The sequence below is a fragment of the Erythrolamprus reginae genome, chromosome 1 (assembly GCF_031021105.1).
Source record: "Erythrolamprus reginae isolate rEryReg1 chromosome 1, rEryReg1.hap1, whole genome shotgun sequence".
NCBI lineage: Eukaryota > Metazoa > Chordata > Lepidosauria > Squamata > Dipsadidae > Erythrolamprus > Erythrolamprus reginae.
The window spans coordinates 141514241-141536488 of NC_091950.1; the positions used below are offsets into that span (position 1 = coordinate 141514241).

A 22248-nucleotide genomic window follows, 5' to 3' on the forward strand; every position below is an offset into this window, starting at 1 on the left:
TCCAAAGGACTCTGGGCTTTGTTTCTGAGATTTGAGTTTAAGTCAAGAGTTTTAGAATTTAAACTCTAAGCTTGGCTGTCTGCTTGCAGATACTTCATTACCTACCTAGGCAACATTAACAAAGTATGTTTGTGGTTTGCTCTTTGTTAACATAAGGTAGCTTGCCCTGCCAATTTGGTTGTGTATGGTTTTTTCCTTGATAGTTCCTTGAATAAGGTATTGTTTTCTGCCTGTTTGCCTGGAGTTAATCCTTATCTGGGTTTTGGTTGCTGGAAGGGAAGTATTCTAGTCTTTTTGTTTCCTTCTTAAGCTTTGATATTGTCTCTTTTGAATGTAAATGTGGTGTATCACAATGTGTCTATTGGTGGCTGGGTTATCTGAATATCAAGCTTCCAGGCATTTGCTAGCATTTTTGGTCTAATATGCTGAGTTGTCCAGGTGAAACTAGTTGATACTGTTTATGCATTGGAAAATTAAGGAATTTTCATTATGTTTCTGCAGGGCACTTACATCTGAATAATATTCTTATATAATTCCTCTTTTGAGAGGTTGAGTTGTTACTTTGGTAATAGAGGACTTGGGTTACTGTGGATTGTTGTACAAATACTGTAATAGCTGTCATGTAGGACAAACAGGCAGAAGATTAGCAGAGGGCATCTGTGAACACCAACTAGGAGTCTAATAGTAATAATAATAACAATAATGATGATGATTTGACTCCTAGTTGGTGTTCACAGATGCACTCTGCTAATCGTCTGCTTGTTTGTCCTATATAATAGCTGTTACAGTATTTCTGTGCCTGACCACTCAGTCCATTACAGCACAACCAGCAGCAGCTACAAAAATGGGGAGCTTTAGCATACATCGTGCAGAACGCAGCCGCGAGAGCCATCGTGGGGCTTCCAAGATTCGCCCACGTTTCTTCAACACTCCGTGGCTTGCATTGGCTGCTGATGAGTTTCCGGTCACAATTCAAAGTGTTGGTCATGACCTTTAAAGCCCTACATGGCATTGGACCAGAGTACCTCCTGAACTGCCTGCTACCGCACGAATCCCAGCGACCGATAAGGTCCCACAGAGTTGGCCTTCTCCGGGTCCCGTCGACTAAACAATATCGTTTGGTGGGCCCCAGGGGAAGAGCCTTCTCTGTGGCGGCCCCGGCCCTCTGGAATCAACTCCCCCCCCCCGGAGATTAGAACTGCCCCCACCCTTCCTGTCTTTCGTAAACTACTTAAGACTCACTTATACCGCCAGGCATGGGGGAGTTGAGACACCTTTCCCCCAGGCTTTTTTATACTTTGTTTATGTTTGGTATGAATGTTGCTGTTTGGTTTTGTAAATAATGGTAGTGTTTTATATGTTTTTAATATTAGATTTGATCCACTGTTACATTGTTTTTATTGCTGTTGTGAGCCGCCCCGAGTCTTCGGAGAGAGACGGCATACAAATCTAATTAAATCAATCAATCAATCTCAGAAATAGCCACATGACAACTTTCTGTAGCACATGGCCAAACTACAGGTAGCCCTTAGGTTGTGACAGTAATTTTTACTGGGATTTCCATCACTAAACGATATGGTCATTAAGTCCAATATAAAGCGAGTGCACCACTAAGCAGCAGCAGCAATCTCTGTAGTCCGCACTGCCGTTGTTAAGTGAGGATAGTAGGTTGTTAAGCAGGCACCACCTTGCAACTTCCTACCAGCTTCCAAGCAAACTCGGTGAGGAACCCAGCAGAAAGTTGTCAAAGTTGTAAGCAGCCCAGCCAGTAGGTAAGTGGCTGCTGCCAAGTGAGGAAGGGAGCAAGGGGATGTATGGATAGCCGAGGAGGCATGAGTACAGTGGTGTTTGGGGTGGCTGCAGTTGCTGCCAGGAAGGAAGTTGCCAGGGTGGTTTGTCATGACGCAGCGAAGCTTGGGAGCGTACCCAAGTAGCAGGGAGGCACAGTGCAAATGCTGTGGGTTTGGGGTGGCTGCTGAAGGGTAGCTGGGGAGGTGCCACATGAGTGCAAGAAGGCTTGGGGAGGGCACATGAATGGCCAAGGAGATGCACCACAAGCTTAAGGAGGGTGCGTGGGTAGCTGACGTGAACACAGAAAGCTGAGGCAGGGTGTGCAGGTTTATCCAAGCAACTTGCAATATTTGTTGCCATCTTCCCCATTGATTTTGTTTGTGGCCATCCAGCAGGGAAGGTTGAAAATTGTAATCATGTGGAACATTTCCAACTGTCATAAAATGAGCCGGTTTCCAAGTAACCATATTGCAGTCACGTGACTGTGGCTTAGATGGCCAGAACTTTGAGTACTGGTTGTTACGTAGAAACATAGAAGATTGATGCCAGAAAAAGACCTCATGGTCCATCTAGTCTGCCCTTATACTATTTCTTGTATTTTATTTTAGGATGGATATATGTTTATCCCAGGCATGTTTAAATTCAGTTACTGTGGGTTTACCAACTACGTCTGCTGGAAGTTTGTTCCAAGGATCTACTACTCTTTCAGTCAAATAATATTTTCTCACGTTGCTTCTGATTTTTCTCCCAACTAACCTCAGATTGTGCCCCCTTGTTTTTGTGTTCACTTTCCTATTAAAAACACTTCCCTCCTGAACCTTATTTAACCCTTTAACATATTTAAATGTTTCAATCATGTCCCCCCGTTCCCTTCTGTCCTCCAGACTATACAGATTGAGTTCATTAAGTCTTTCCTGATAAGTTTCGTGCTTAAGACTTTCCACCATTTTTGTAGCCCGTCTTTGGACCCGTTCAATTTTATCAATATGTTTTTGTAGGTGCGGTCTCCAGCACTGAATACAGTATTCCAAAATACCATTATCACCAGTGCCATTATAACACTCATTGTTAAACATTGTTAAACAGTTCTTTACTGAGGGTTGAGTTTGAGCCCTCCAAAACATCTTAAGCAAACCAAAAGACCCAATAGCCCAAGAATTAAAAAGAAGCCATCTATAAGATTCAGTGCAAATACTATAATGTACTCTACTTACATGCAAGACCTACATGTACTCTGACTGATGATATTACCTAGTTGGGTAATGGAATGCTTGCAAGCAAACAGTCAATCTCAGAGAGCACCAAGGACTCCATAGATGATAGACTAAAAATCTAGAAAAGAATTCGTCCTATGAATCTGGAGGACAGCTAGAGACATTCCTCTAATGCAGTGTTTCCCAACCTTGGCAACTTTAAGACATTTGGACTTCAACTCCCAGAATTCCCCAGCCAGCAAATGCTGGCTGGGGAATTCTGGGAGTTGAAGTCCAGATATCTCCAAGTTGCCAAGGTTGGGAAACACTGCTCTAACGTGCCTTTCTTCCTTTAAAAATTATCCCTTCTCTCTTAACTCTGATTGTTAACCATGGTGGACATTTCAGTATATCTGCAGTGACTAGATTGCATGTAACCTTTTTTTTTTTTTCATTTTAGAGGATTTGTCTGACAGTGATGATGTGTTTGCAAAGGAAATCACTAAGTGGAATTCGAATGACTTCCTTGATACTCTGGAGCGACCCAATGAACGGGACGAGGTTCTACTAGGTAAGATAAATCCATTTCCATATTCTATGACTTCTGCCCTTTCTGACCTCTAGAGTCTGTTATTGGCCTTTCGCCTTTTGTCACCCTGCACTGAGTGCAATATAAATTTCCTTTGCAGTTGATGCGACGGGAGCAACCAAGTCAGATAGCGATGGTGTCCCTGTACCTGGCCCACCAGAGGTGAGGAAACCCATGCCTGAAACACAGCATTCCTATTCCACTGCCTTCAGTTATTGTGGCCCCAAGCCATTGGAGAGGGTTTGTGATGATTACAGGATTACTGTTGTCATATCCTTAGCCAATTTTCCATATCCTTGGCTGCAGTACATGGCCACATTTAACAACCTTACGGGACCGCCTTCTGCCGTACAAATCCCAGCGGCCGATAAGGTCCCACAGAGTTGGCCTTCTCCAGTTCCCGTCGACCAGACAAGGTTGTCTGGCGGGACCTAGGGGGAAGAGCCTTTTCTGTGGTGGCCCCAGCCCTCTGGAACCAGCTCCCTCCGGAGATTCGCGCTGCCCCCACCCTCCTCGCCTTTTGCAAGAGCCTCAAGACCCATTTATGTCGCCAGGCATGGGGCAGTTAGATCATGCCCCCCCTTTTCTGATCATTAAATGTTATGTGTGGATGTGATTGAGTTATTGATTGCTTTTTAATGTAATGGGATTTTAGCTTATAGTTTTTAATTATTAGATTTGTACACATATTGTTTTTGTATTGTGTTCTGTGAGCCACCCCGAGTCTTTGGAGAGGGGCGGCATACAAGTCTAATTAATAATAATAATAATAATAATAATAATAATAATAATAATAATAACCCCTTCTCCCTTGGATGATACTCGCCATTCCTCACAGTGCTTTGTGTATCTCTCCATAGGTTGGCTCAGAAGGTCTCTCTGGGACCTGCCGTATTCATGCCCTTTTCCTGATCCTCCACAGTGGCAACATTCTAGACCAGGGTGTAGGAGAACCAGGCTCCAAACAGGCTGATGTGCATACACTCACTGCTACCTTGGATTCAGTCACCCGGCTGCACTTTCCCGAAGCATTGGGGCACATAGCATTACGCCTAGTGCCCTGTCCACCGATCTGCGCTGCTGCCTATGTCCTGGTTTCCAAGTAGGAAGCATGGGTTTTTTTGAGCTGCTAACAACTTGATGCAAGTAGTGCTATTTGGCTGCCCGCCTGAGAAAACAAGAATTGCAGGCACCAAGAGTGTGAAGGGGCTTAATAAGGGCAGTGGTACCTGCTTCATCAATACTAATTTATTTATTTATTTTGGTTCTGGGATGTAGGGGAAAAAATGTGAGACCTGTTCTTTGGGTATAGTAGAGCCAAGTAAAGCACTTGAACTATGTGATGTACCACTCAGATTGAATACCCATGAACTGTGCTTTGGGCCAACCCTAGAGACTGCTGGGCAGAACTTCCCAAATAAATTCCATTTCATCTTTTTGGAATTAGCCTCTCTTTCTTCAGCTGCTCATAGCTCTGGATAGTGGGCTAAACTCTTACTACAGGTCTTAATTTCAAATGATTGCTGTCCCATGTCCATTTTAAATTAATTAAATTAAATTTCTTAAGCTGTGTGCTTTCTTTTGTCATTGACATGGTAGATGATTGGTCTTTTAACCTCCAGACCTATTATTTATATTAAAAAAAGTGATTGGGTGATTATACATGGGTGGTAATTTCCTAGCTTCTACAAAGAGGCCTGTATTTTAGATTGTGTCTTGACATTCCTTTCAACCCGTCTTTCCTAGACTCAGCCCCTACAGCCACGATGGCGACAGTCTTTCCAGTAGCCAAGATCACATCCCACTGGCTGCTTTACCTCTGCTTGCAACCTCCTCGGGCAGCTATCAGAGTGCCGTGGCAACAGTCATTTCCCGCACCAACCAGGCTTATGCCAGTTTCATTCATTCCCCTGATGGCATTGGCTTCTGTGGCCAGGTTAGATTGCTGTCAATGTTTAGAGTTTGTATAGGAAGTTGGAGGCAGAAATCTAGAACAGAGGAAGAAAGATCTTTAATTCCTATGTGCCCAAGTGACACAGTGGAACGGACATTTAGATAGGCATCCTGTTCAGTTTTTTTCCTTTGGAAATAGAGCTGTGACGTTTATTGGAAAATTAAACACTTGGATAATACATTACAAAGATCCACTCTTTTTGTAACATTAACATTTGCAAGATGGTTGAGACCACCGTAACAATCAGAGCAATTGAAGTCTTTATGATTTCAAGGTTATGTATTTCCCTATAACCATAAGGACTAGGAGCCTATTCCCATCTGACTAAATGGTTGTGCACTATGCAGAATTAGAAAATTTATTTTCTAATTTTAGAAATTAGAAAATTTTTTAATTTAGTAATTAGTAAATTAGTAATTTTCTAATGCCACAGCTGGCTAGGGAGGGACTTTGTGGGGTTGAAGTTTACACATTTTAAAGTTGACAATTTTGGGAAATGCTTCTCTAATATGCACTATATTTTCCTGCTGCACCAGTCATAAGCATTGTAGAAAAGAGATAGAATATATCTTTCTAGCTTTCTTGAAAATTTAGCAAGGAAAAAATGCTGATGCCTTGAGTTTCTTCTATTAGCAATTCATGTTGATCTCTCTCAACAGGTGCTACTGATTGGAGACTGTGTTGGGGGTATCCTGGCCTTTGATGCTCTTTGCCACAGTCGTGCTGGTGGGTCAGGAAGTCATGGGAGCAGCCGTCGTGGCAGCATGGTCAGTTCCCAACCCCTGGGATAATATCTCTCCTTACTTCTGATGATGTTCTCCTTCCGAATTCTAAAATGGGCAGATAGATAAATTATAAAATGACAGACAGATTGCTTATTTGAACCCTATGACAATCATTAAGTGTTGTTCCACATGATTCTTAACAAATGTATCTTTTCTTTTTATGTACCCTGAGAGGATATGCACTAGTGACAAGTTCCTTGTGTGCCCAATCACACTTGGCCAATAAAAAATTCTATTCTACTCTATTCTATTCACTAATTACATGCTAATAAGATGAACTGAAAATAGATGAAGAGGAGAAATATTTTCTTCCAACTTCATTGTAGACATGAACTGCCCAAGTATGTGCTCTAAAATATAATGTAGATCAGTCAAGTGTCCTGCTTCTTTTTTGCTGAGATCAACTGTAGGGGAGGGTTTTGGGGTGGGTGGGGGTTGTAGCCAGGAGGCACAGCTTTTTCAATCCAGAGGGTTGAGAGTAATAACTTCACAGGAGAGGCAATATTTTGTCATGACTACTGTTTGGTTTGCTAAAAGAGGCATATTGTGGCCGTTGGAGTTCTACGCTGCTTGTTTTAGTGGCTTCTTTGTGGGGCTTCCCAGATTCGCCCAAGTGTCTACAACACTCCGTGGCCTGCATTGGCTGCCGATCAATTTCCAGTCACAATTCAAAGTGTTGGTTATGACTTTTAAAGCCCTACATGGCATTGGACCAGAGTACCTCCGGAACCGCCTGCTACCGCATGAATCCCAGCGACCAATAAGGTCCCACAGAGTTGGCCTTCTCCGGGTCCCGTCGACTAAACAATGTCGTCTGGCAGGCCCCAGGGGAAGAGCCTTCTCTGTGGCAGCCCCGGCCCTCTGGAATCAACTCCCCCCGGAGATTAGAACTGCTCCCACCCTCCTTGTCTTTTGTAAACTACTCAAGACCCACCTATACCGCCAGGCATGGGGGATTTGAGACATCTTTCCCCCAGGCTCCTTATAATTTATGTTTGGTATGTATGTGTTGTTTGGTTTTAATATGATAGGGTTTTAGTTATTTCTTTTAATATTAGATTTGTGCTACTATAATATTGTTTTTATCATTGTTGTGAGCTGCCCCGAGTCTTCGGAGAGGGGCGGCATACAAATCTAATAAATTATTATTATTATTCACCACCCATCATGGAAGACTGTTCAGCAGCTTGTTATTAAATTCTGGAAAAATAATCTGGGTAACTTTCCTGCAGTCATGACCTAACCTTCTTTGCCTAAAAGAAAAGGCATTCTAATTTCCTGAGCAGAAGAGAAACTTCTCAGCCTTCCATGTTTCTTTCCAGAATGCTGACCTCCTGTCTCCAGAGACTACTATGGTACGAGATCCACTTCTCAAGAAGCCGGAAACATTGGTTGGGTTTGGCCGTGCCAGTCCTGAGCCAGGAGGACTTCCTCCTACTCCGAAATATTGTGACAGCATAGCTCCAGAAGGTGACTCTTTACAACAGCAGCAAATCTTGTCCAGGTGAGAAAGTAAGGAATACGAGTTTATAAAGCTAGGATGACTTTTGAGGTATTGGTTTCCAGTAATCTGATCTGCTTGTTTGCCAGTTGGGAACAGGAGGTCAGCCAAATTGCTCTCAGTCTTTTAAAGAATTTCTGTAACCCTAAGTAGCCTACTCTAAGGAGTCTGTTAAACGTTTCACCCTTTTATAATCCTGAAGAAGTTGCTGAATCTCAGCTCACAGAAGCTAATATTAGAATTGCTAACAATGAGGGATAATGTTGTACTCTAGTGCTGACAAAGGTGGAAATAAAGAGAAGAAGAGGATGGCCAGGAGCGAGATGGGTGGATTCAAGTTCAGCAGCAATGGCTGCACCATTGGAAGACCTGAAGGTTTTGGGTTAGGGGAGGATCCTTCCTTGAGAAAAATCTGTTTATTTGGTCATTAGGAGTTGATACTGATGGCATATAATTAACAAAAACCAAACACCTGAAGTGATAGTTCAGCAACATATGAAGACTTATATGTTGTCCTATCTTTCACCCTGGAAGAGAGCTATGGCTATTTCATGGTTGTGTAAGAAGTTGCTATCTATCTATCTATCTATCTATCTATCTATCTATCTATCTATCTATCTATCTATCTATCTATCTATCTATTCAATTTTTATGCCGCCCTTCTCCTTAGACTCAGGGCGGCTTACAACATGTTAGCAATAGCACTTTTTAACAGAGCCAGCCTATTGCCCCCACAATCTGGGTCCTCATTTTACCCACCTCGGTAGGATGGAAGGCTGAGTCAACCTTGAGCCGGTGATGAGATTTGAACCGCTGACCTTCAGATCTACAGTCAGCTTCAGTGGCCTGCAGTACAGCACTCTACCTGCTGCGCCACCCCGGCTCTTGATAATCATGCTGTAAAGATCAGTTGTGCAGTATGCAGATTTAAACACGGCAGAGGTGCTTTGGATCTAACACAGATGCTCCTGTTGTACAGGGTGGCCGTTCCTTAAAGGTATGCATTTCTTAGGGTTTACACAACTCCTTCACACAACGCTACAGTAAATGTGACCCTCCTGGATTTCCTAGTATTCTTTCTCACTTAAAGAGCCAAATGCTATATGTCTATAGTTAACAAGAAGGATGCTGAAAATTGTAGTTTAGCAACTCTGAATCAACCGGGCTAGAGAAGAAGCTTCTTCAGAATGAAACATTTCTGTCATTCATTTTAATTTCCCACTCAGTAAGTGTTGTACACTTATTACATTGTAATTGATTTTCTGTTTACCATCATGCATCCTTGATTTCCTTAGAAATTAAAGTAAATGGACAAATGTAATTTGTGGATTACTGTATTTTTCGGAGTACAAGACATACCTTGGTTTTGGAGGAGGACAATAGGGGGGCAAAAAGCTGCCTACCAGGTATTCATCTGGCTAGTCTTTAGTCTGGTCAGCCTTAGCACATCATTTTATCCCCTGGTTAAGGCTTTAAAAAAACATTCTTCTCAGAGAGTAACAATGAAAGAGCCTGCAAGCCAGTAAGAGCTGGGAACATCATTAGCACCTTGTTAGGGCTGGAAAGAAATACTTGGAACAATTAGAGCAATGAAAAAAAGCCTGTAAAGACTTAAGACTGGAAAAACATTCTTCTCAGAGAGTAACAATGAAAGAGCTTGCAAGCCAGTAAGAGCTGGGAACATCATTAGCACCTTGTTAGGGCTGGAAAGAAATACTTGGAACAATTAGAGCAATGAAAAAAAGCCTGTAAAGACTTAAGACTGGAAAAACATTCTTCTCAGAGAGTAACAATGAAAGAGCTTGCAAGCCAGTAAGAGCTGGGAACATCATTAGCACCTTGTTAGGGCTGGAAAGAAATACTTGGAACAATTAGAGCAATGAAAAAAAGCCTGTAAAGACTTAAGACTGGAAAAACATTCTTCTCAGAGAGTAACAATGAAAGAGCTTGCAAGCCAGTAAGAGCTGGGAACATCATTAGCACCTTGTTAGGGCTGGAAAGAAATACTTGGAACAATTAGAGCAATGAAAAAAAGCCTGTAAAGACTTAAGACTGGAAAAACATTCTTCTCAGAGAGTAACAATGAAAGAGCCTGCAAGCCAGTAAGAGCTGGGAACATCATTAGCACCTTGTTAGGGCTGGAAAGAAATACTTGGAACAATTAGAGCAATGAAAAAAAGCCTATAAAGACTTAAGACTGGAAAAACATTCTTCTCAGAGAGTAACAATGAAAGAGCTTGCAAGCCAATAAGAGCTGGGAACATCATTAGCACCTTGTTAAGGCTGGAAAGAAATACTTGGAACAATTAGAGCAATGAAAAAAAGCCTGTAAAGACTTAAGACTGGAAAAATATTCTTCTCAGAGAGTAACAATGAAAGAGCTTGCAAGTTGGTAAGAGCTGGGAACATCATTAGCACCTTGTTAAGGCTGGAAAGAAATACTTGGAACAATTAGAGTAATGAAAAAAAAGTCTGTAAAGACTTAAGACTGGAAAAACATTCTTCTCAGAGAGTAACAATGAAAGAGCTTGCAAGCCAGTAAGAGCTGGGAACATCATTAGCACCTTGTTAAGGCTGGAAAGAAATACTTGGAACAATTAGAGTAATGAAAAAAAAGTCTGTAAAGACAAGACTGGAAAAACATTCTTCTCAGAAAGTAACAATGAAAGAGCTTGCAAGTTGGTAAGAGCTGGGAAGATCATTAGCACCTAGTTACTGAAAAAAAAGCTTCGAAAAAAACTACATTTAGAGTATAAGAAGCACCCAAATTTCCAGCCTCTTAGGGAGGAAAAAGGTGCATCTTATACGCTGAAAAATACGGTATTTTGGGCTTGGTTGGAGCCTATTTGTATTTTATGGCAAGGACATGATTTCCTACCCTCACCCCTGTCTCTTGTCTTTAGCCTGCAGTCTAGTGTGCCTGGCTCAGAAACAGAAGGAGACCCTCGACGCAGCAGTAACTCTTCATCTTCGTTGGTGGAAACCTTTGAAGGCCCCAGCATGGTTGGGAAGCTGGAATTCAAAGTGTCCGGTTTTTTCTTATTTGGCTCCCCTCTGGGATTGGTACTTGCACTGCGTAAGACAGTAATGCCCGCCCTGGATGGTACGGAGATTTTTTTTTTCTTCCATCTTTCTGCTTTTTTCATCCATTTCGTAGACAACAGCAATCTACACAATCGTTTGTGTCTTTCAGTGGCTCAGATGCGGCCGTCCTGCGAACAGATCTATAACTTGTTTCATGCTGCTGACCCCTGTGCCTCCCGCCTGGAACCTTTGCTTGCTCAGCAGTTTCATGCTGTACCTCCTTTTGGGGTCCCCCGGTATCAGAAGTATCCCCTGGGAGATGGCTCGTCCACTTTATTAGGTGAGGAGAAACTGAAGGCCAGGCACTAAATAATGGACCGGAAGGAGCTTTGGCCGGACCTGATAGGGCTCTGTTGCTTCTTTTCTTTTGGAAATAGGAAAGTGGGAGGCTGGGGCTACAGTGTAAGCGATGGAGGATGTTTGAGATGTGGTTTTGCAACCTTAGGGAACTGCAGAACACAGGATTTGGTTCTCTGTATTATAGTATTACTGAGTACAGTGGTGCATTTGTTTTAAATCTATGACACAGAATGAAGTAAAATGCTTTTTTAAGGATACATTGTTTTGTTCGATAATAATGGCTTTTATGTTGTTCTCAACAATATGTTTATTTTATTTATTTTATTTATATTTTATTTTAAATTTTTTTATTTTATTTATATGCCGCCCCTCTCCAAGGACTCGGGGTGGCTTACAACATATAATAGGCTAAATCCAATTAATTAAAATTAAGGAAAGTAATCTAAAATCCCCAATTATATTAAAAATCAATCATACCCATTCAAACAACAACCATACAGTAGTCCCTCGCTATACCGCACTTCACCTACTGCGGCTTCACTTCATTGTGGGTTTTCAAGAAATATTAATGAAAAAAATCATTCGCGGATCTTCGCTGGTTCGCAGGTTTCTGAGGAAGTCGATCGGCAGATTTAAACAGCCCACGGAACTTGATCGGCAGGTTTTTCAAAAAATATATATCTAAAATTGTAAATACTGTATTTAAATACTGTATCTAAAATAAATACTGTGTGGGAAGGGTTTATAAACACTTAAAACAATGAAAACTTACCAAACAATTACAATATAAATACTTAAATAAGGACTATCAGTCAATAAATTCCCCATCGCGGATTTCACCTATCGCGGCCGGGTCTGGAACGTAACACCAGCAATAGGTGAGGTCTTACTGGGTATATAAATTTCATAGGCCAGGGGGCTAGAGTCTAATGGCCCCAAGCATGGCGGCATAAATGAGGGGGGGGGAGTTGATTCCAGAGGACTGGGCCCCTCACAAAGAAGGCTCTTCCCCTAGGCCCCGCCAAGTGATATTGTCTAATTGACGGAACCTGGAGAAAGCGGACTCTGGGATCTAACCAGTCACTGGGACTCATACAGCAGAATGCGGTCCCACAAGTAATCTGGCACCAGTATGCTGTAACGGAGCTGAGGGGGAATAATATATAACAGAGGCGTCAAACTGGTGAGCTCGCCTTCACTGGAGGTCTTCGAACAGAGACTGGACAGTCATCTTTCTGGGATGGTTTAGTGAATCCTGCATTGAGGGGGGGGGGGGGTTGGACCCGATGACCCTGCAGGTCCCTTCCAACACTATGATTCTATGAAATTTGCAGGGTCACCGTGGTGTCACGTGAGGTATCGGGACTTTTTCTCCCTTCACTACATCTGGAGAGAGCGTGACCAGTGCGTCGCGTATCTGGCCTGTGGGCCACGAATTTGAGAGCCCTGATTTATGAGGTGGAATTCTCTGGAGTCAGTCCCTTAATTCAATAGAGGTGTTTGGCAGAGCAGCCATGTCCATTTAGCCCTTTGCTAGGAGGATGTCGCATGTTTATATTATTTATTTGTAGTCGCTGTATCTATTTCTAAGTGGAAAGGCTCCCAGGATGGTTTATTTAAACTGACGCGGAAGAAGGGAACAGAGAGGGATAAAGGGGAAACCAAGCAAAAGTCCAACCGCATTCGAAATTGCAACCTGAAAGTGCTTTGACTGTTTGGAAGGGAAACAGCTGAGGAAGAGAAGGAGCCTGACGGAGTTGGCCTCTCATCACTTAGTCGTTAATTAGCCTTGCTTCCTATTTATTATCTTGCAGTAGTGGTATAATAATAAAATACTTTGTCCTTGCCTTGAAAATCAGCACGGAACAAGTGGTAATGGTATGAAATCGACATCTGTGAATAATTGATTTCTATTTGTAGGACATTTACACAGAGGGACATAAAAGTTCTCGTCTCCCTGGTCTGAAGTGATAACCGCCACTAATTCTGCTGCATCTGCTGATTGCTATGCAGGACCTTTCTGCACTTGAGGCTAACCAAGGCAGAAGCAGATTGTGACAGAATCTGTATTGCTTTTTGTGTTCTCATGACATTGCCTGCTTCGGACCCCCAGCCCACGAGTGGGGCAGTGTTAAGCCCATGTTGAAGTAGAGTTTTTCCTTTTATGCCAGACCTGTTCAGAGGGAGCTTCTTTTACAATTCTCCCATCTATTAATGATCAACCACCAGCTTTTGAAAGGTTTTATCTGTCAGGCCCAAGGAGGAACTTTACTTCCTTTCTCAGAATGTATAGTGAGTCATTTATAATGATAAGGAGGGGAATTTCCTTTCTGTTTCTTTTTTTAGCCGACAGCCGTATTCATTTGAAACCTCTCAGTAGAAATGTGTAATTTTATTTTAATTTGTTTCCACTTTTTTTCTTTTTGGAACTAAGGTTTTAATTACTTTCCTCTGTAATTGATAGAGATGGATGGATGGACAGATGGAGCATGTACAGGAAAGGAAATGTACATGTGTGAGAGGGAACTTTTAGAATGCAGCATAAATTAAAAGGAAATGCAGATGTGCTTTTGACTGGTTGACCCCAGTGCTGCTGAGGAATGCTCTACATTCATCTGCCATGCTAAGGAGCCTTTCATGTTTGCCTATTGTGCACTCGGATGCCATGCTCTACTGCACTGAGATATCTGCAGGGCGGAAGTTCAGCAAGGGATATTTATTGAGGAATTGGAGCAGAGAGAGAGAGGGAGGGAGGGAGGGAAGGAGGGAGAGAGAGGGAGAAAGAGAGAGAGAGAGAGGGAGGGAAGGAGGGAGAGAGGAAGAGAGAGAGGGAGAAAGGGAGAGGGAGGGAGAGAGGGAGAGAGAGAGGGAGAAAGCGAAAGGGAGAGGGAGAGGGAGGGAGAGAGGGAGGGAGGGAAGGAGGGAGGGAGAGAGGGAGAAAGAGAGAGAGAGGGAGAGGGAGGGAGGGAAGGAGGGAGAGAGTGAGAGAGAGAGAGGGAGGGAAGGAGTGAGTGAGAGAGAGAGAGAGATGTTATTGTAGGAGAAAGTCCATAGAAACATTAGAGCCAAGAATTGACTACAAACACCAAATCACAAATGTTTATTATATTTACATATTGCATAATATTATTCATATACAGTATTAACATGTCACTCAGCAGCTCAAGACAGCATATTTGGCTCTCCCTTCTCTTGTTTCTCCTCAAATAATCAATTGAATTGGTTGGGCTGAGTGATGAGTGACTGACTGGTCCAAAGTCACCCAATGAGTTTGGAAGTGGGATCGAACTGAGTTTCTCTGATCCTAATCCAATTTCCCACCACCACTACATTGCAGGATCCATGCCATGATTTATATTGTGTGTTTAGGAGGGGTGTGTGTGTGTTTGTGTGTGTACGTGTAACATTTCCTTTTAACGAAAGGCAACTTTATGCTATCTTGCTAAGTTAATTTCCCAAAAGAAAATTATGAGGATTATAGTTCTAAATACAGCTGGAAACAATGAATTTAGGAAAGGCTGATGCTGCAGCAAAGTAGTGGAGGGCTGGACGTATGCCCATCACTGTGTTCACCTCTGCTTATGTTTCTCCTTGAACCAGCCGACACCTTGCAGAGTCATTCTTCCCTCTTTGTGAGTGAGCTGGACCTTGTGACACCACCCACTCCAACAGGTGCATTTGGGGGCTTCTGGAAAGGAAACGAGGGAGCTGCAAGTGAAGGCACTGCAACAAGCACCAATGAAGTTGTCAAGAGTGAGTTACTTGCTGCCTTTTTATACTAATTTCCTCAAAACCAGATTTGACTATGCATCTGTTGTTCGCTTAGCGGGCCATTTGATATTATGAATCCACTTGCTGAAAGGAAAGGGTACCACGAGTTTTCTACGTTTTAAAAGCATTATTTTCTTTTAAACATTCTTGTTTATAGCAGCCTGAGTCCTGTTTTCATTGCTTTAAGCGTTACAATGAATAAATATTAGAAAATGTGTCATCTAGTTATTTAGTTGAAGTGCTAGAAACCTGTATGCCTTTTCTGTGTCTCTCTTGGTATCCCCTGTATAAAGCTGTTCTTTCACATCAGCCATTCAGAATGAACTGTCTACTCCTTGAATAGACTCATTAACAATTCAGCCAGAAATCTGAACAAAGGCTCTTGTTTCTGTGAAGCAAATGAGTACATTTTGCAAAGGTTGCAGTTTATTCGGGTGCCAAGAAAATACTTGTTCATTGAATGGAAAACCCAAATTCCACAGTGTTGCCATAGCCTGGCCACACTGGGCCACTTTGTGTCGCTTCTGAAGTGCTCAGAAACATCGAAGAGCCATTATGGTGATTACGAATGTAGTTCTGAATAGAGCTGGGCCACTTCAATTTCTGGCAACTGGAACAGAGTATTATAAAATAGCTGTAAAAGTTTCTGCAGAAGTTTTGGCAACTAGATATGATCTTATTTGCATTAAGCGTGTGAGGTTTGTGTGTTTTTTTTAAACCCCAGTCATTAGTTGGTAGGGACTGATGTGTATCAGAATTTAATCATTAAAAACGCTACAGCTTCCATTGAAGTGGAGGAAAAGAATATTGAATTCCTTTGCCCTATCTGTACTAATGCTTAGAAATTAATGCTAATTGCATTTTTAGGCAGCTGCAGCTTAAAATTAAAGATGCATTTAATGGCAAGTGCCCTTTGATCCTTGAGTCTTTTGTGATTTTAGGGGGGGGACAGATAAATTGAAAAAGTATTCATTAGAGTATTAGTGAAACTGTTCACCAGCTGCTGTTGAGATGAGATTTCACTTGGAGTCATCTCCTTTGGCTATTACTTCCTTCTGATTTTATTAAGCACATAGGCAGCATTAACTTGCTGGAAAGAAATAGATGTTACAGTATTTGCGTTACCTTGGAAATGAGCTTCCTCCCTATAGTTCTGTTCTGGCATATGTCACAACATGGATATGGTTTTCTGCTAGTAAGTATTGTCCATAACCCTCTGGAGGAGTCAACAATCTCCCACGTTGTAACTTTATTCATGTATCTTGATAATAGCTGTTGAAAAGACATATTTTGCCTCCTTTTTCTAAAAAAAATATATGCATTGTTCATTTCTGTTTTGTCAAACATTATGAGGTCTTGGTCAGTGTAACATAGTGCTTCTATCTTGAGTATGCCAATATCTGCAAAGGACTAAATGCTTTGATGTATCCACTACATCTTTATTAATATTTTTATATAGCTTTATAAGATGAAAGATACAAGGCATTAATGCACACACGGGGGTGGGGGTGGGGGAGTTCTTTCGCCATTTTTTAAAGGGTTTGTTTTCCCTTGCATTTTGTATCTTTATATGGTTTTTGAAGGGTGAAATATAGACAAATGTTAGAAAAGGATGACCAGTAAAAGCAGTCCAGCATGCCAAGGGCCTTGTTATCCATTTTAGAGGAGAAAGAGGGGGAAAAAAGATAGGGGCACCTTCAGGGGATTCTGCTAATATGATTTCTCCTCCCCTTTGGCCTAGTTCTGGATCGTTGGTGGGGTTCAAAACGCATCGACTATTCTCTCTACTGCCCTGAGGCACTCACGGCCTTTCCCACCATCACCCTGCCTCACCTTTTCCATGCCAGCTATTGGGAAAGTGCCGATGTGGCTGCCTTCATCTTACGCCAGGTGGGTTATTGCAAGCAAAGGTGTGTAGGTCCTGTGGAACTGGTTCCTTTAACCTTTTGATTTGACCAGAGGCAACTGAGGGAACTTCCCTCAAAAGCAGTTTAAAGATGATCTGGGTATGTATGTATGTATGTATGTATGTATGTATGTATGTATGTATGCATGCATGCATGCATGCATGCATTCATTCATTCATTCATTCATTCATTCATTCATTCATTCATTTATTTATTTTGTCCATTACACAATGAGGATTTTAGTGGGTATATATAGTAAAATACATGATGAAGGTTATAGAGGAGATACTCATAGTAAAATATATCTAAGAAAGAATAGAAGAGAAGATATAGGAATAGAACATATCAATGAAAGAATAGAAGAAGAGATATAGGAATAGAAGAAAGGAATAGGAGATATAGGAGAGTAATAGGACAGGGGACGGAAGGCACTCTAGTGCACTTGTACTCGCCCCTTACTGACCTCTTAGGAATCTGGATAGGTCAACCGTAGATAATCTAAGGGTAAAGTGTTGGGGTTGTCTTTCAGGCTGCCCAGCAAAGTATCGCTGCCCCACTGCCAAATTGCTTTAGGTCTTGCCAGAAAAGAACTCCCATTGCCCTGCTCTCTGGGCAAAAAGGAGAATGAAATAGATTGCTTGTGTGCATATGCAGCTAGATCTATCTATCTATCTATCTATCTATCTATCTATCTATCTATCTATCTATCTATCTATCTATCTATCTATCTATCTATTAGATTTGTATGCCGCCCCTCTCCGCAGACTCGGGGCGGCTCACAACAATAATAAAAAACAATGTATCACAAATCTAGTATTAAAAAGTCTCTAAAAAAACCCTTATTTAAAAAGCAAGACACATACACAAACATACCATGCATAAATTATATAGGCCAGGGGGACATGTCTCAAATCCCCCATGCCTGACAGCAGAGGTGGGTTTTAAGAAGTTTACGAAAGGCAAGGAGGGTGGGGGCAATCCTAATCTCTGCGGGGAGCTGGTTCCAGAGGGTCGGGGCCACCACAGAGAAGGCTCTTCCACTGGGTCCCGCCAGACAACATTGTTTAGTTGACAAGACCCAGAGAAGGCCAACTCTGTGGGACCTAACTGGTCACTGGGATTCGTGCAGCAGAAGGCGTTCCCGGAGATATTCTGGTCCGATGCCATGAAGGGCTTTATAAGTCACAACCAACACTTTGAATTGTGACCGGAAACTGATCGGCAACCAATGCAGACTGCGGAGTGTTGGTGTGACATGGGCATACTTAGGGAAGCCCATGATTGCTCTCGCAGCTGCATTCTGCACGATCTGAAGTTTCCGAACACTTTTCAAAGGTAGCCCCATGTAGAGAGCGTTACAGTAGTCGAGCCTCGAGGTGATGAGGGCATGAGTGACTGTGAGCACTGACTCCCGGTCCAGATAGGGCCGCAACTGGTGCACCAGGCGAACCTGGGCAAACACCCCCCCTGTATGACATCCTCATACTCCGTATGCCTTGTAAAATGCAAAAAGGGAAAGGATGTTTCTCATGAAAAAATGAAGGAAGGAAGGGATTTTCTTTCAGTTTTTAAATGCCCCATTATTGAGTTGGAAATATATGGGCTCATCTTTTGACCATCCTGGGATCACAGAGACCTGAAACTGCCTTTGAAATGATGCAGGATCCTCCCTGAAAGGTAGAAGGCACAGAAATCAAGGGTGCTTTGGTGGCTAAATTTTGCCTTAGCAGGTTGGATCTAGATGAGTTCTGAGACTCAGAGTTTAGCTGCTAAATGATGTGCTTAGATTTCCAAATGGCCTACACTTAATTCTCAGCATCTCCATCCAAAAGAGAAAGGCCTTTTGTCTGAGTTTTTGGAGAACTGAAAAAGCACAGCCGTACAGATAATCCACAGCTTAAAGCAGTTCATTTAGTGGCTGTTCAAAACAGTCAACGGCACTGAAAAAAAGGGACTAATGACCATTTTTTTACCCTTAACAACTCTTGAAGCATCGCTGTGGTCATGTGATCAACATTTCGGACACTTGACTGCTGGCATGTATTTATAACTGTTGCAGTGTTTTGGGGGGGGGGGGGGGCGGAGCATGTGATCAATAATCTTTTGTGACTTTCCGAAAAGCAATTCAGTGGGGAAGCCAGAGGAACTTAACTATGTTACTAATGGCAGTGATTCACTTAACTGTAGCATTAAAAGTTCTAAAATGGGGCAAAATTCACTTAGCAAATATTTTGCTTAGCAACACAAATTTGGGGCTCAATTGTGGTCATTAGTCACTGGTTATCTGTAGAGAACAACCATGGCCCAACTGCCCTAGATTTTATTCCAGTGCCCACTCGTAAGACATACAATACACTTCCCACTCCATTCTGCTACCGGAATTTCTTTTTCTCCTTCCTGTTTTCTAATTTAATAAAATTATAATTATCAGCGGAAATCTTTTTGAATCATAATACCTTTAGCATTTTCCCTATCTTTTCTTGAATCTGAAACAGGAAAAAATGTTTTGCAAGCAGGAAAACGCTTGTTGGGGGAAGAAGGCTTGTGTTGCTGTTTTTCTGCATACACCCACATAGTTGTGTAGGTTTCAATATGCATGCAATTTTATGTTTAAAGTTAGATTCAGCTGTGTATAATTGCAGGTGTGTTATATGCAGTAATTGCACAGGCCGTTACAGGGCACAAGAGCAGTTGCACAATTTTCCACTGCTCAGAGAATTATAGCATTTTAATTGGCTTTATTTTGAAGCCAACATTTGTTTATAACTCTACAGCAGAGGTGGGTTACTCCTGGTTCGAACCAGGTCTGTAGAACCGGTAGTAACTTGGCAACCTGGGTCATTAGAACTGGCAGCAACCCAGGCCTGCCTTGCCCCTGAACTGACTCTCTCGCCTATGGCCCTGCCATCTTGCTTTTTCTTCTGTGCATGCACAGAAGCTGTGTTTTTAACATTGCACATGTGCATGGTGTGCAATGCGCATGCGCCCATGTGGCACATCCTTGAGTGAATTAGCAGCAAAGAGAATTGGAACCCAGTCCTGCTCTACAGTTGTACAGCTATGTTCTGCCCCAACTATGCACCCCAATGAACGCACAGTCTGTACAAACTGTAGTTTACTAATTAAGGACTACTAATGAGCTTTCTCACTAGTCGTCACACACAAATACAGTTTAAAGCAGGCTTTTCTGAACACTGGCTGTTAATTCAACATCATTAACAGCCTGCAGGAGTCCACAAAATAATAATGCTGAGTAAATAGTCTTACAGATATTAGCAAGCTTAAGGTTGGCAAAATGCCCAGAAGCAATTTGCAGGGAAAATGCCAAGAAAGAGAACGAGAGCCAATCAAATGTTTCTGGAGTCAAGACATGAAAGAATATGGGCGTAGTTGTTTTCTGCAAATTGGTTCCTTTGTCGTCACCCCTTAAATAGGCTAGGGGAGTTGTCAATTAGCCCCAAGCCTTACTCCCGAAGAGACCTCCTCCAGAGGAACCATTCCTGCCTTTTGGCTGCTCTGCGTGCCTGGGCATCGAGAATAGGCTCCTCCTTTCATATCTCTGATGGGAGCTTCTGGAGGTTCTGAAGGCCCTGGCTGAATCTCTGCCTCTGGAACCGAGTCCTCTCCAGCCTCCTCACTATCAGACTCAAATTCCAGCTGCATAGGCTGCTGGCGCATCACCGCATCAGCCTCTGCACGATTGGAATCAGGTACCAGGTGCGTGAGCTGCTGGCGGGCAACAACAAACTATAAAAAAACAGCAGCTTTTGTGAATACGCCTCTACTTACTGCATTATGCTGTGCCTTTTGGCATCATTGGGTATAATAAAACATCAGTGACCTTTAAACCTTGGCTGCTTTTCCCAAAATTTCAATTCTGTACATTGCTATGTGGCCCTTAATTTTGTATTACCCATTTTAAGATTAAATGCCCTATTCATTAACGTGCCAACTCAGCAAAACTTGCATTTGTAAAAATGCCAGGAAGCAATGCCTCAGAGATAATAGGGATCCCAGCACTATTCTGCCAAGGTTAGGAGAAGCATGGCGAAGGTGCTTGACTTGTCCGCTTTTGAAGCAATCTAGGTGCCAAAAATTGAGGAATTGTTTATTTATTTATTGATTGATTGATTTTGTCCAATACACAATGAGGGTTTTAGTGAGTATACACATAGTAAAATACATGATGAAGGTTATAGAGGATATACTCATAGTAAAATATATCTAAGAAAGAAGAGAAGAGAAGTTATAGGGAAGAGAAGGAATAGAACATATCAATGAAAGAATAGAAGAAGAGATATAGGAATAGAAGAAAGGTATAGGAGATATAGGAGAGCAATAGGATAGGGGACGGAAGGCACTCCAGTGCACTTGTACTTGCCCCTTACTGACCTCTTAGGAATCTGGATAGGTCAAGCGTGGATAATCTAAGGGTAAAGTGTTGGGGGTTTGGGGATGACACTACAGAGTCCGGCAATGAGTTCCACGCTTCGACAACTCGGTTACTGAAGTCATATTTTTTACAGTCAAGTTTGGAGCGGTTAATATTAAGTTTAAATCTGTTGAGTGCTCCTGTGTTGTTGTGGTTGAAGCTGAAGTAGTCACCGACAGGCTACATTTTACTTTTTACGTTTTACTTTTAAATACTGGCTACATATTAACATAGGGCAATACTGACCATATTTTTTGAGGCCTAGAATTTACAGTCTCTGATTACAGGTGATTGAGACGGAGCAGCATCAAGTGACTGAGAATGAGGAGAGTTCGATCTACAGCCCAGCATTTCCCCGTGAAAAGTGGCAGCGCAAACGCACACAAGTGAAGATCCGGGTACGAAACTGCTGTGGCTGCTCTCAGCTTTTTTTGGGGTCCCTTTTGTGTGCGTAGTTTTCAGGGCATATGTTGGGGTGGCTGGCTGAGGTTGTTCCACTGGCTTTGTAGGAAAGTAACACAATCTAATCCTATTTATTCTCTCTCCACAATGTTCCTGAATTCATTACCAGTATTGATCTCACATGATTTGCCTTTAACTCCTCTAAACATTAGAACAATCATTTTGATTCTGAAGGATCGACATACTATTGTTGCCATTCAAAATGTGATTTCATTTAGATGATATTATTTGTGTAATGCATTAGGTTTTTGTTTATTAAATGGGAGAGTTACTTCACTTTCATAACATCTTGGATTTTTCTAGGTTCAGGTTTGGCCCCTGAAATGAATTAGTAGCAAGCTGTTATGGGATGGGATGGTTTTGAGCATTGACACCCAAAAGACAAGCTATTGAATATAGGGTCATAGTGCTAAATGTGGGATGAAAATGCATTTACTCATAGTATATAAAATGTGATAAGTTGTCTTCTCTAGTGGAAT

General features: G+C 42.1%; 1 protein-coding gene across 3 annotated transcripts in view; it reads left to right on the forward strand.

The window, feature by feature from the left end:
- Positions 1–22248, forward strand: part of PITPNM1 (phosphatidylinositol transfer protein membrane associated 1) — a 47358-nt gene that overhangs the window by 14850 nt on the left and 10260 nt on the right. For all 3 annotated transcript variants that reach the window (XR_011556756.1, XM_070726628.1, XM_070726619.1), the window contains exons 8-18: positions 3445–3555; positions 3674–3735; positions 4434–4675; positions 5320–5509; positions 6187–6294; positions 7635–7816; positions 10717–10916; positions 11007–11177; positions 14798–14950; positions 16710–16858; positions 21595–21705. Coding sequence is in view for 2 of the 3 variants with exons in the window: in XM_070726628.1 (XP_070582729.1) it covers positions 3445–3555; positions 3674–3735; positions 4434–4675; positions 5320–5509; positions 6187–6294; positions 7635–7816; positions 10717–10916; positions 11007–11177; positions 14798–14950; positions 16710–16858; positions 21595–21705 (1679 nt within the window). In the remaining variant the exon portion in view is untranslated. The remainder of the gene's footprint in view (positions 1–3444; positions 3556–3673; positions 3736–4433; positions 4676–5319; positions 5510–6186; positions 6295–7634; positions 7817–10716; positions 10917–11006; positions 11178–14797; positions 14951–16709; positions 16859–21594; positions 21706–22248) is intronic.